Source organism: Saccoglossus kowalevskii, chromosome 6 (assembly GCF_978046115.1).
Source record: "Saccoglossus kowalevskii chromosome 6, keSacKowa6.1, whole genome shotgun sequence".
Taxonomy (NCBI): domain Eukaryota; kingdom Metazoa; phylum Hemichordata; class Enteropneusta; family Harrimaniidae; genus Saccoglossus; species Saccoglossus kowalevskii.
In genome coordinates this window covers 21,839,358-21,851,446 of record NC_140646.1, presented here as the reverse complement: position 1 = coordinate 21,851,446, position 12,089 = coordinate 21,839,358, and the positions used below count along the sequence as shown (strand labels likewise).

At 33.6% G+C, this 12,089-nt stretch overlaps 1 protein-coding gene across 1 annotated transcript; it reads left to right on the top strand.

Moving 5' to 3' along the window:
• Window positions 1-40: 40 nt before the first annotated feature.
• Window positions 41-8,006, top strand: LOC100370141 (uncharacterized protein C20orf96-like). The gene is made up of 10 exons (XM_002742393.2): window positions 41-129; window positions 324-536; window positions 2,820-2,976; window positions 3,408-3,462; window positions 4,407-4,451; window positions 5,286-5,385; window positions 6,105-6,262; window positions 6,429-6,596; window positions 7,126-7,268; window positions 7,600-8,006. The coding sequence occupies exons 2-10, from the start codon at window positions 329-331 to the stop codon at window positions 7,658-7,660; spliced, it is 1,095 nt and encodes a 364-aa protein (XP_002742439.1). The 5' UTR covers window positions 41-129; window positions 324-328; the 3' UTR covers window positions 7,661-8,006.
• The last annotated feature ends 4,083 nt before the right edge of the window (window positions 8,007-12,089 follow it).

Genomic DNA, 12,089 nt, shown 5'->3' with positions numbered 1-12,089 from the left:
TGGTTTTTCTACCATGGAACTTATTTTGAGTGTCATAAGCAGTCTCAAACATAGCAACATCCAATATGGCGGACCAGGTAAAATAATTAGAAGACCAAAGTTTAAACGAGAAGAAATTTCCTAAATAAGGTTTGTAACAGAACGCAATTTCAAGTGTTATATGTCCCATATTTAAATCGCATTTCCGTATTATTATACAAACCTCAATATAGTGTGTCAGTGCAGGTATATGGTGATCAATCAACGATGTAAACAGTGACATTCCAATGACAATACTTGCTTGTTCAAAGTTCACTTCAATATTGTGTCCCCATCTTCAACAGGTGTGATGTCGGGGTGGGGAAGGAGGGCCACTGGTCGAATCGAAAGAACACAGTTCGAGGGTGACGAACTGTTGAAGTCATTGGAAGGGCGTGTAAATATCGAAGTGTCAAAACCACCCGACTACGAGCAGTGGTCAAGATCAGGTGTACAACAACTTTTACAAAAACAGAGGAGCAAACAGGGTGGACAGGCAGCCAGCAGGGCAGGGTCTGGTAAGTCATACATATTTTTGTTACTACAAATTTAAATTATTATTGAAATAGTTAACAAACTACTGTTCTTTGAACAAAGATCGGACCCCGCCTCCCCCAATATTTACTTTAAAATTAAAGCAAGGAGCTGTGATTGGTCTTTGAATGTCATTTGGTATATTTTTCAATTCTATATAGCATTCTGAGCATGGGCATGTGATAATTGTTTGTTCACGACCAGGAGTTTTGTCAAGAATATGTACAGAATGTACATACATCACAATGAAAGAAATTTGTTAGAGTAATTTTGTTGGCAGTGTAAAACCCTGAATTATCCTAATTTCACTGTCTCATGACTAAGGTGAAACAACTTCTTTTCTAACCATTTTTGTGAGTATGTTATCAGAAATATATATACCGATAGAATACAAAGCAAATACAGTACGTCATTACAGAAATTCGTTAGAGTATCTTCTTGGCAATGTAAAACCCTGATTTTTGCCAAGAATTGCGAGATGAGAATTGCACGATGATTCCAGATAAATAAACATTGCTTTATCAGGAAAGTTTGTATTCATGCGACGACTGTATACTTATTTTTATAGAACTACACAATTAATCACTGTTGGGTCAAAGGCAACCGAAGTTATATTATTCTTCTTTTTTTTCCACATATTTTTCCTTAAAGTTTTTTATTTTTTTGGGTGAGTGTGCAAAGATGTAGGAGTATTGTGAACAAAAATTTGCGTGAGAATCTTTCTTATAAATGTTTTATAAATATTTTGTAAATGTCTGTGCAATAAATTCATACCTCAATGAAATGCACAGTTTGACACCGGTAACTATTATTTATTTATTTATTTATTTATTTCTTACGTAAATTACATATCAAATTGGAATCAAATGTTAGTATTACTGATAAAAAGAAAAAAACAAATAAAACTGAACAGTTACTAGTTTTAATCAAATGTACTAAGAAGAAAATATAAAAAAAATAAAACATAATTTTCCGGATTCCATAGCACTGATTAAGAATTGTTCAACTGAATTGTACAATTTTTTTTCTCCAAAATGTGTGTACCTCTCCGCACTAAAAAACCTTTGTATTGAAGGACAAGATGCTCCAAGGTTTCATGAGCAAGTGCAGTTTCCAGCATTGTTTTTTTCCAATTTTCTTTATGAATGACAACATAACTCCACTTATTTGTGCAGACTCCAGCTTTTAAGCGATACCATGTACTGTACACTTGATGATGAAACATTTGATTATGAATGGTTGAAATAATTAGTTTCTCTTTAAAAAAAAATTGAGAAAGAGATTATCATGTTAAATTCTTAGGATCAAAGTATTATTACATCTCATTAGCTAACACAATCCATCCACAAAATTATTATCCCCGATGCAATGCTGCCTTATGAGTGTGATTGCCCTTGTATATTGTGAATATGATACACATAAACACTTTGGTTTCTTTTTTTTAATCAAAGAGGATCACAAACTGATTAAATTCAAGAAAGGTATTTTCATGATATGTACCAATATACTAACTCTCTCTCTCTCTCTCGTGGTTGCACATACCACGAATACTGACAAACCTGTATTAATCTATAGTTACGTTTGCCATGTGTATATCCATCTGTCTATGTGCATGCTAGTGCATCTTAACATTCCTAGTTTTTTCTAATCATTGAATTTCCCAGTCTCATCTCAACCTTGTACCTTGCACCTCAGCTTATCCATTCTCATGTAGGTATGGATGATTGTCACTATGTTTATGTTTCGTCACATAAAAAAGATTTTCAACTAATTTGATCTACCGGTATTAAATATTAGATCAGCACGAAAAAAAAAAATGTTTATATGGTTCGCATGAGTCATGTTTAATTCATTCTGATCATGATGAATTTTATGTAATAATAATAATCTTCATTGAACTTTTATTCTCACTGGAATTTTGATTACAGATCAAAAAAAAAAAGAAATTGTATAAATGACCTTAAATTGGTTGGCAAAAATCTAGCTTAGCAGCTAATGTTTTCTTTTTCAATCAGCATGGCATGTTTATATCCTATTTGTTTCTGCTCCTTGCACATACTTCCATGCAGCTTCCAAAGTAGCGTTCCTTGTTGCACCACCTCCTGACACCTCGCCGGCTACTACTACTACTACTACTACTACTACTGCAACTACTACTACTGCAACTACTACCACTAACACTGCTATCAACAACAATGCAACTAGTCTAAGAACTAACGTTACTGCAATCATACAAAGTGACTTACAATCCACACGTCTTGGAGCAGCGTGTTCCTCAAGTTGTAGACATCCTTGGAACAAGAAGGTGGTAAACTTTGATGAAGACCTTGAGAAACAGAGACAAAAAGTGATAGCCATACTGCAGTTACAGGTGAAAGCCAGGAAGAAATCTGTGGAAAGTTACAGAGCTAGGCAGGAGTTTCTGTATCCTTTGAACAGGTGGCATCACATATAAGAGTAGAACGTCTCAATGATATTTATCATTCACTGATTAACTTCATTTAAGGTGAAAATTTTATTTCAGGCACCACAGTTAGCATATATTTTCTAACTGCACAATATACAGTGAACCCACCAGTGTTCAGGTATATTAGCTTTTAATGATTCACTAACCTATAGACTATAGGACTAGCATAAATGTTGAACCCTGTAAATAATGTGTGTGAACTGTCAACTTTGAATAACACTTATTTTACAACCTATTTTGAGATTTCTTCGCTGAATTTCATGATTTCCTAATTATTAACCATTGCTGATGTTACATGAATCTTTTCATACCATACAACATGTAGACGGTCTATGATTATGCTTTCCCATACGTTGTATTGCATTTATCCTTGACTTATTCATCACAGTGTTAATGACAATATTGCGTACAAAGAAGCCATAGAAGGTGATGAGAAAAGAACAGTAAGTAACAGAAATATTACTTTTACAGCATTCTATGCATACAGAATAGTGCAATGAATTCATTACCGCAGGTATAATGTTACTAGTTCAGTATATAGTCATATATAGAATATATAGTCATATACTAAAATTTATAACATACAGGTCACTGGGCTAACATAAAAATGGTATATAACCATAATCTATACCATATAGCTATGCTCATTTCAATGGAATCTACTGTAATAGATGTTGAAATATGGTCACTCGATCAAAAGTGGTATGATTTAGCGAACATTTGATTACAATTCAGGCCCATTTGCTAAAATGATGTTTTAAAGATGTTTTGTATGAACACAAACAATTGTTGTTGAACCTGATTTTGAATTCCCCCTGTATAATGCAGACACTAGAATGTTAGTTGACTATATACAACTATAACACTTACCAGAGTAAATTAATTAACACTTTTTAATATTTTATTTTTGTTTTATATTTTAACCTTTTTTGTAAAACTTAAATAACCTTCAACATAAAAAACATCATATCTTCTTTAAAGAAATAAAACATATTCTATTAATATTGTACAACTTTTCTAAGTTTCTAAGCAATTGTAAAGTTGCGCCCTCTGCGGTGCTCCAAACCCAACGCACGCCTGACAGAACAATATAGTTTTTCACTTTCGCTAATGATTTGTTGACCAATCAAATTGCAGGAACGTCAGATAGTGACAGCTACAAAGAGTAAACATTCACGGCAGAGTTTATCTTCGCCCAATGTTTATCATCTTGTTGAAAACAGTGAACTTTGCAAATTTGCAGTATTGATCTTGCCGACGAGACATGCACTATTCTGTCACGCGTTAGTGAGGTCTGATGCCGTTCGGCCGGCGAGGGCCTACTCATGCCTACATGACAGGCTACATTAGAACTTGATGCCTAATTATTATTATTTTTACCTACTAGCATAAAGATGTCAAGGATTTACTTAAAAAATATGAAAGATTTCGGGTAAGTATTGATATCTCCGTGTAAATCCTAGATTTGACAAAATCTCTAATCATGTTATGTGATTGGTTTGTGTCTGTTAGGAAGCGAGCTTTGTACAATAAGGGTCAATCATTAAACAGTTAATATAACATAGAATTAATAATTACCCTCAGTAGCATACTGCTATTAAACAAATCAAGTAATGGGACTGCATACAATACATTTTTGCCAGAATTTTCAAAGTTATAATTACATTATATCTCTTTTTTGACAATTTTTTATTGTTGTTTAAAACTAAATGCTTATAGCTTGGACAACGTAATCTTGTAAGTCTTCTTAACCTGTTGGTTGTGTGTTGGTGTGTTTTTTGCATGTTTGTCCACTTACTCACACTGTGTGCAATAAAAAACAAGCAATGTATTCTACAAACAGTACTGTTATAGTTCTTCTTTGCAATGTACATGCTCTGACATTAATGTAGTAATATACATATTTTGACAATGTGAAGAAGTCCTCTGACAGTAAATGATGAAGGCAAGACTTTGATAGGTATTCATGGTCATTTTCTGTGTGTACAGTTGTTTTCATGGATGGATTAATCTCTGTAGTATAGAACAGAGATTGCTTGCAGTGTAGTGAATGATATCATTGAAAGGGTTGTTCATCATTCGGTATCTTTAGAACTGATACTAAATGTACCGGGGTAGTCTTAAATTCCATAAACCAGTCCTAATGACTGTCAGTTTTAGAAACTTTTTCAGACTGATGTCAAATTACACATCATGTTCTTATGTCAGTCGAATGTGTACATTGACTGTAATTTCTAGTATAATAGTGTTTCATACATCTTTCCAGGGTGCTGTACAAAACCTCAATAATAAATTTGACAAAGAGAGAAGTACAGCCAGGAAGGGGTTGGATGAGGTCAGAGACAAAGTTAATGGGGAGCTGGAAGGTGAGAATACATTATTCGTAATTTTTTATTGAAATAAATTCAAAACCCAAGCTATAGTAATGAGGTAGTGTTATTCAACCACTTCGATAAGGAGGGTTAGCCAATACAGTTTTACAGTGACAGAAAAGTCGGTGTTAGCTCGCTTACAATCTCAGCAAAGGTTGATTTTACTAGCATAGAACATTAATTATGCCAAAGCAGATTTTGTGTTTGTCTTATCTGCAATGACCTAAGCCAAATTTCAATGCAGTTCTGAGGTTAAAAAGCATGCACTCCTGGTAGTTTCCACTTAGTAAATTAGCTGTTTTTGTAAAATTTTGCTATTTGGTATAATAAACATAAATGCTGTAAAGATCTGCTATAAATACTAAAAAAATTATACATGTATTATGGATAAAAACTAAAATACTGTAAAATACTTTATTTTCACTGGAATTTATTTTCGCTGAAAAGACTTTTTAGGTGTGCTATATGGAATTTATTTTCACTGATTTTTGGCGAGTTGAATGTAAAAGATAGGAAAAAGGGTATATTCGCTGGATTTTATTTTCACTGAATCATTCCTTCAGCAAAAGTTAATTCCAAGCGAAAATAAAGTATTCCACAGTACACAGTCCCAGGTATAATCAATATATACAAATATATCAATGATCATGTTCAAATGCGTTAGGTGACTGAAAGCCCTAATGTTATATATGTGTGTGCGTTGTACATGATAGGTATACAAAATGAAGTAGATAAATTGCAAAGCACTCTGCAGAGTAAACAGGAAGAGTTAAGAGTACTGAGAAGCTACAAGGACAAGGTGTATCCAGTGAAAGCCATACAAATTGCGGAGTTACAAAAGAAAATTGAAAACTTAGGCAGAGAAAATGAAGTAAGTGTAATTTTATTCATTTAGTCTCACCACTTTGTATCACACAAGTCACAGTTAACATAGTGTGTCTGTCCAACTTCATAGTGTGTGAAATTGTTTGCTGTGGTTGGCTCGCCAAATGTTAGTAGTGAAAGATACGATTGATCACAAACCTTTCTGATTCCAGGATGATTTGAATGAACTGGAAAGCATTATTGATATAGAGAAAGAAAAGTTTGCGAAAGCTAGTCGTGATACTGATCATAGAATAAAATCTGAGGTTACTGAAAAGGCCATTGCTGCAATGCATGACAGCTTAAAGGATATGGCTTTACAGAATATGGTTATGAAAAAGGTAAGTGTTCAGTGTATGTTATGTCAACTATAATAAATACAGGTACTTCAGTTGAGTTGTCCCAGTTTCCTGCCACTCTACACCCCCCCCCCCCCAATAACATTATAAAGAAAAACAGAAAGCGGAAACTACTTCTAAATATATGCCAAATGTTAAAAAAAATACTATATACAAAGCTAAATGAATTTTTAAAAAGTTGGAGGGGCATATCTCCAAATGGGCATGATATATATATATACAAATATGTCTGAAAATGTTTTTGAGATCTGTATATCTACCGGTACACGTACTATAGTTGATAATTTGTATTTACTACCAGTATGTCGTCTAACAGGGCTGATTTTGTAGGGATTCAAAATCAAAGTCAAAATGAAATTCCCAAATTCAAATCAAGTCAGTTTGTTGACTGTTTGGGTCAGTCTCAAAAAAACAAAAATGTTGTGGTCCCTATTTTTTTTAAGTTTTATTTATTCACCAAACTTGTTGTCATTATTTATTGTTGACATGTGTTTTTGTTCTTTAATTGTAGGAGATTGAAGAGCACAAGTTAAAAGTAATAGAACTGGAAGAATACAATATGGAGTTGGAAAAAGAAGTTAAGACATTATTAGCAGACCCCAAAACTGACATTAGGAGACAAGTCTATCCACATTTATATCCAAAAGAACCGTTGTAAGTCATTGGCATATATGTGTACAAGTCTGTACTAAATTAATTTCCACTGAAAAGGCATTTTGTCTGAAGTTAATTTTTACTAATTTTTGATGATTTCAATTTTCAATAGATTTTATTTTCATTGATTCAGCGAAAATAAATTCCAAGTGAAAATAAATTACTTTACAGTACATCTCATCCTCACAGAACATTTGCTTTCTTTTATAAGGATGGATATGTGTGCATGTTGGGAGGGGGGGGGGGGCTACTGGTCTGCTTCAAGGACTAACTTTGTCCTTTTATTATTGCGGTGACCATTAATAATAACTTTTTTTTTTTAAATCCACAGATGCACCCCAGATATGGATGTTATACTGGATATCCCGACCCAAGAATGGTTACCCATATAGACAATATCCCATCCTACCTGTATTTTAATTTAAATTTATTTGTTTTTAAATCAGTTTCTATCACAACTGTCCAAATATTTCTGTTCACAGAACATTTTAATTATCCGAGCCAAAACTGACTGTCAGTGTCTTTTTTAACTTCATGCATAAAGACTTAGATATTAGTTTATTGTATTTACAACATATTCAATTGGTGTGCCCGTCTGCATAGGTTCTTGCCCATGTACAAATATTATTGTGAATGCTTGTATATATTTTTTATAGAGATGTGATTTTATATGCCGCCTGTTGACCAGCAGAAATTTTCTGCTCAAGTACTTACAATAAAACATGTAATTCACAAGAATGTGTTGGTATGTGTGTGCTACTGAAATAAATACTATGCTGAGATAGTTGGGGTCTGTGGTAGCCTGGCAACGTTTTTTTACATTAAACTAATTTTTGACTCCCATGTGCGAAGCACAAAATGGGAGTCTTTGCAGTTAGTGTGTCTGTATGTGTGTATGTGTGTATGTGTGTATGTGTGTGTGTATGTGTGTATGTGTGTCCGACTGTTCCACTGCTATCTCAAGAACCATACATCGGTTTTTGATGAAACTTGGTGCATAGATGCTCTGGGCCAATGCGCAGATTTGATTAGGTTTTGGTAAAAATCCATGCTCGTTAATTACCTAATTTGCATGATAATTAGCTAATTTTTAGCTGTTCTATGACTGTTCCACTGATATCTAAAGAACCACTCATTGGATTTTGATGAAACTTGGTACATAGATGCTCTGAACATATGCGCAGATTTGATTAATTTTTGGTAAAAATCCGTGCATATTAATTACCTAATTTGCATGATAATTAGCTATTTTTTAGTGGTTCCATGACTGTTCCACTGATATCTAAACAACCACTCATTGGATTTTGATGAAACTTGGTACATAGATGCTCTGAACTAATGCTAGGTTTTGATTAGTTTTTGGTAATAATCCGTGGATACTAATTACCTAATTTGCATAATGATTAGTCAATTTTCGGTTTTTCCACTGATATCTCAAGTACTAATCATCACATTTCAATGAAACTTGGTACATAGATGTCATACGACACTGCACAGACCTGATAGTTTTTATGGTAATATCAGTACATATTAATTACCTAATTTGCATAATTAATTAATTTTCAGCATTTGATATAAGTAGTTAGCATTACATTTCAATGAAACTTGGTACTTACATACTCAAGGACTATGCAGAGATTGATTGTTTTCGATAAATATTTGTGCATATTAATCACCTAATTTGCATAATTAGTTAATTTTCAGCTTTTCCACGGGTATCTCAAGTACTAATCATCGCATTTCAATGAAACTTGGTACATAGATCCTTTAGGACTATGCAGAGACCTGATTAGTTTTAGGGTAAATAATTGTGCATATTAATTACCTAATTTGCATAATTAATTTTCAGCTTTTCTACTGATATCTAAAGTACTAATCATCATATTTCAATGAATCTAGAATTATGCAGACCCAATTAGTTTCCGGTAAATATTTGTGCATATTAATCACCTAATTTGCATAATTAACCAACTTTCACACTGATATCTCAGGTACTATACATCACATATCAATGAATGTACATGGATGCTGTAGGACAATAGACAGACCTGAATAATTGTGGGTTAAAATCTGTACATATTAATTACCTAATTTGCATAATTAACCAATTTTAATCTTTCACACTGATATCTAAAGTACCGTAAAAACTCCAAAATTTCGACTGGTTTTAAATAATTTGTGTTAGAAATGTGACGTGTTTTTAGAGTCAAAATTAAGGTGCATTTTCGGACGGTCGAATTTTTCAGAATAGAAATCAGCAAAAAAAAATGGGGATGATAGACAGTGTGCTTCATTAGTTTTTAAAAAATGCAATGTCCGTCAATTGACGTAAACTTCCTCATGTTTCACGGTAAAAGCAAAGGTCGTGGCCGAGTTGTAACTCAAAATCTAAACAAAGTCATCAATCAGTGAGTATTATGACAAGCAAAACAAAACATCAAGACGCGGAGAAGAGGTCAGCACAAAACTAATAGGTCAAAAGACAAAGCTGTCTCGCACTACCTAGGAAAACTTGCGAATGTTCGAAGTACAGGTACCCATTGGACAAAAGATACATGGAAGTTTAGCAAACGATCTCCCCGACCCAGTGCAATGTATCCGGTTAGAATCAAAGCTCACGTGTCCCTTATTTGAGCACCGTACCGGTGATTTGAGGGACCAAATTCTGCCGTAAATTCGCCCTTGGATTAAAAAATATAATGGGATTTAAGAAAATAAAATGGGACTTTTAAGGTGTATTTTGGCGTCATTTTTCGGACATTTCAATCAATCCTGCCGGCTAAAATAGAGTCTAAGTTTTACCGTAGTCATTGACGTCTGTCTATTCAAGAGTACACGTGTATGATTTTTATCGTGACTAGCGTGAGCGGGTAAGCTTCCTTTCGAGAATGAGCGGTTATCACTGTGAACAATGTTAAATTATTCTTCAGATGACCAGTTTATTTTTTAAAAACAACTAATTTTTTTATTTAAAAAAAATCATGCCGTTTTCGCATCATCCAGCTTTTTGATTGGTTAATTAGCGATTTGACCTATTTGACCTAAGAGAACATGGCGGATATCCTACAGCATCAAACGTTTATACGAGACCGGAATCATTCGCTTACGATGAAACTAAGTTCACTTTTATTTGTATTTCATAACCATTCAACAAATTTATTTTGTGTACATTATTATAATCACTACTGAGTACAGTAATAATCAACAATTCAGAAACGCAGCATGCCGAGATTTTTGTGTTCGTTTTTATTTGAAACTTCGTTTATTTAGAATATATTTTCGTTACCAATAAAATAAAAATCTCTCAGTCAATCAGAAACCCGGATTCATGCCTTTGAGGAAGGTCCCGTTTGAACGCTCACATCGGTTTTTTTTTCGTTTGGGGGAAAACTAAAACTGGTCGCAATTTTCGAATAAGAATGAGTCGGCAATTTTTAGTGGAGTCGAAAATTTGGAGGTAAATAAAACACCGAAACCCGGCAAATAAATAGGCGGTCAAATTTTTAGAGGGGTCGAAATTTTGGAGTTTTCACGGTGCTAATTATTCCATTTCAATGAAACTTAGTACAAAGATGCTCTAGGACAATGTACAAACCTAATTAGTTTGGGGTAAAAATCTGTTCATATTAATTCCCTAATAAGCATAATAATTCATAATTTTTTGGTTCTAATCACATTTCAATTAAACTTGGAGACATAGATTTTCTGTTACATTGCGCAGACCTCATTAGTTTTACACTCAAATCTGGTCATATTAATTTTCTGATTTGCATAATTAGTTTTCAGCTAAGTAATTTCGAATTATATTTAATGTGTCTCCAATACTCTCAGCACATGGGAGTTCTTTCTAAGCTTTCTTTGATTAGCTTTGCTGTCATCGCAGATGACCCAGCGGAGCTGTTGGTATGGGGCACAGTCAGCTGGCACACACGTGATAATAAAATAAATATGATACTTACTATATGGGGGCCACCATCTTGAATGCAGCATAAAACTAAACAAGAGACAAGTTCTGAAACGCGTTTTTCAGATTCCTACAACTTGTCTCTTATTTTGTTTTATGCTGCATTCAAGATGGAGGCCCCCATATAGTAAATATCATATTTATTTTATTATCACGTGTGCGCCAGCTGACTGTCGTGTTGGGGTCTTACTGGCATCTCGCGTGAAGTTTTTTTTTAAATGACTTCTTCTTCAAAAGTACTTGACCAATTACATTCATATGTGTACCAAAGGTACTTTGGGTGGTCCTCTGTCAGATTTGTTAAATTTGTGTCAAAATATGGAAATTTGAATTTTTAGTGAATATTTTTATCATTTTTGGTAAAACATGTTATTTTCGACAACTAGTCCAAAACTGTAAGTCCAAATGCTTTCATATTTCCAGCAATGATACGTGGGGTGGTCCTCTGTCAGATTTGTGTCAAAATATGCAAATTTGGATTTTTAGTGAATATTTGTCATTTTTGGTAAAAAATGTTATTTTTGACAACTAGTCCTAAACCATAAGTCCAATTGCTTTAATATTTGCAGCAAGGATAAGTGGGGTGGTCCTCTGTCAGATTGTTAAATTCGTTTTAAAATATGCAAATTTGGATTTTTAGTGAATATTTGTTATCATTTTTTGTAAAAATGTCATTTTCGACAACTAGTCCCAAACCACAAGTCCAATTGCTTTCATCTTTTCAGCAATGATACGTGGGGTGGTCCTCTGTCAGATTTGTTAAATTTGTGTCAAAATATGCAAATTTGGATTTTTAGTGAATATTTTTGTCATTTTTAGTATTTGCAGCAAGGAACACTATAAAAGTTCATAATTGC

Bases quoted from the DNA above. Each gene is read 5' to 3' on its own strand.
- LOC100370141 (XM_002742393.2), top strand. From the start codon at position 329: ATGTCGGGGTGGGGAAGGAGGGCCACTGGTCGAATCGAAAGAACACAG. The intron at 537-2,819 runs GTAAGTCATACA...GTCTTGGAGCAG, and splicing joins AGCCAGCAGGGCAGGGTCTG to CGTGTTCCTCAAGTTGTAGA. The intron at 2,977-3,407 runs GTATCCTTTGAA...TATTCATCACAG, and splicing joins AGAGCTAGGCAGGAGTTTCT to TGTTAATGACAATATTGCGT.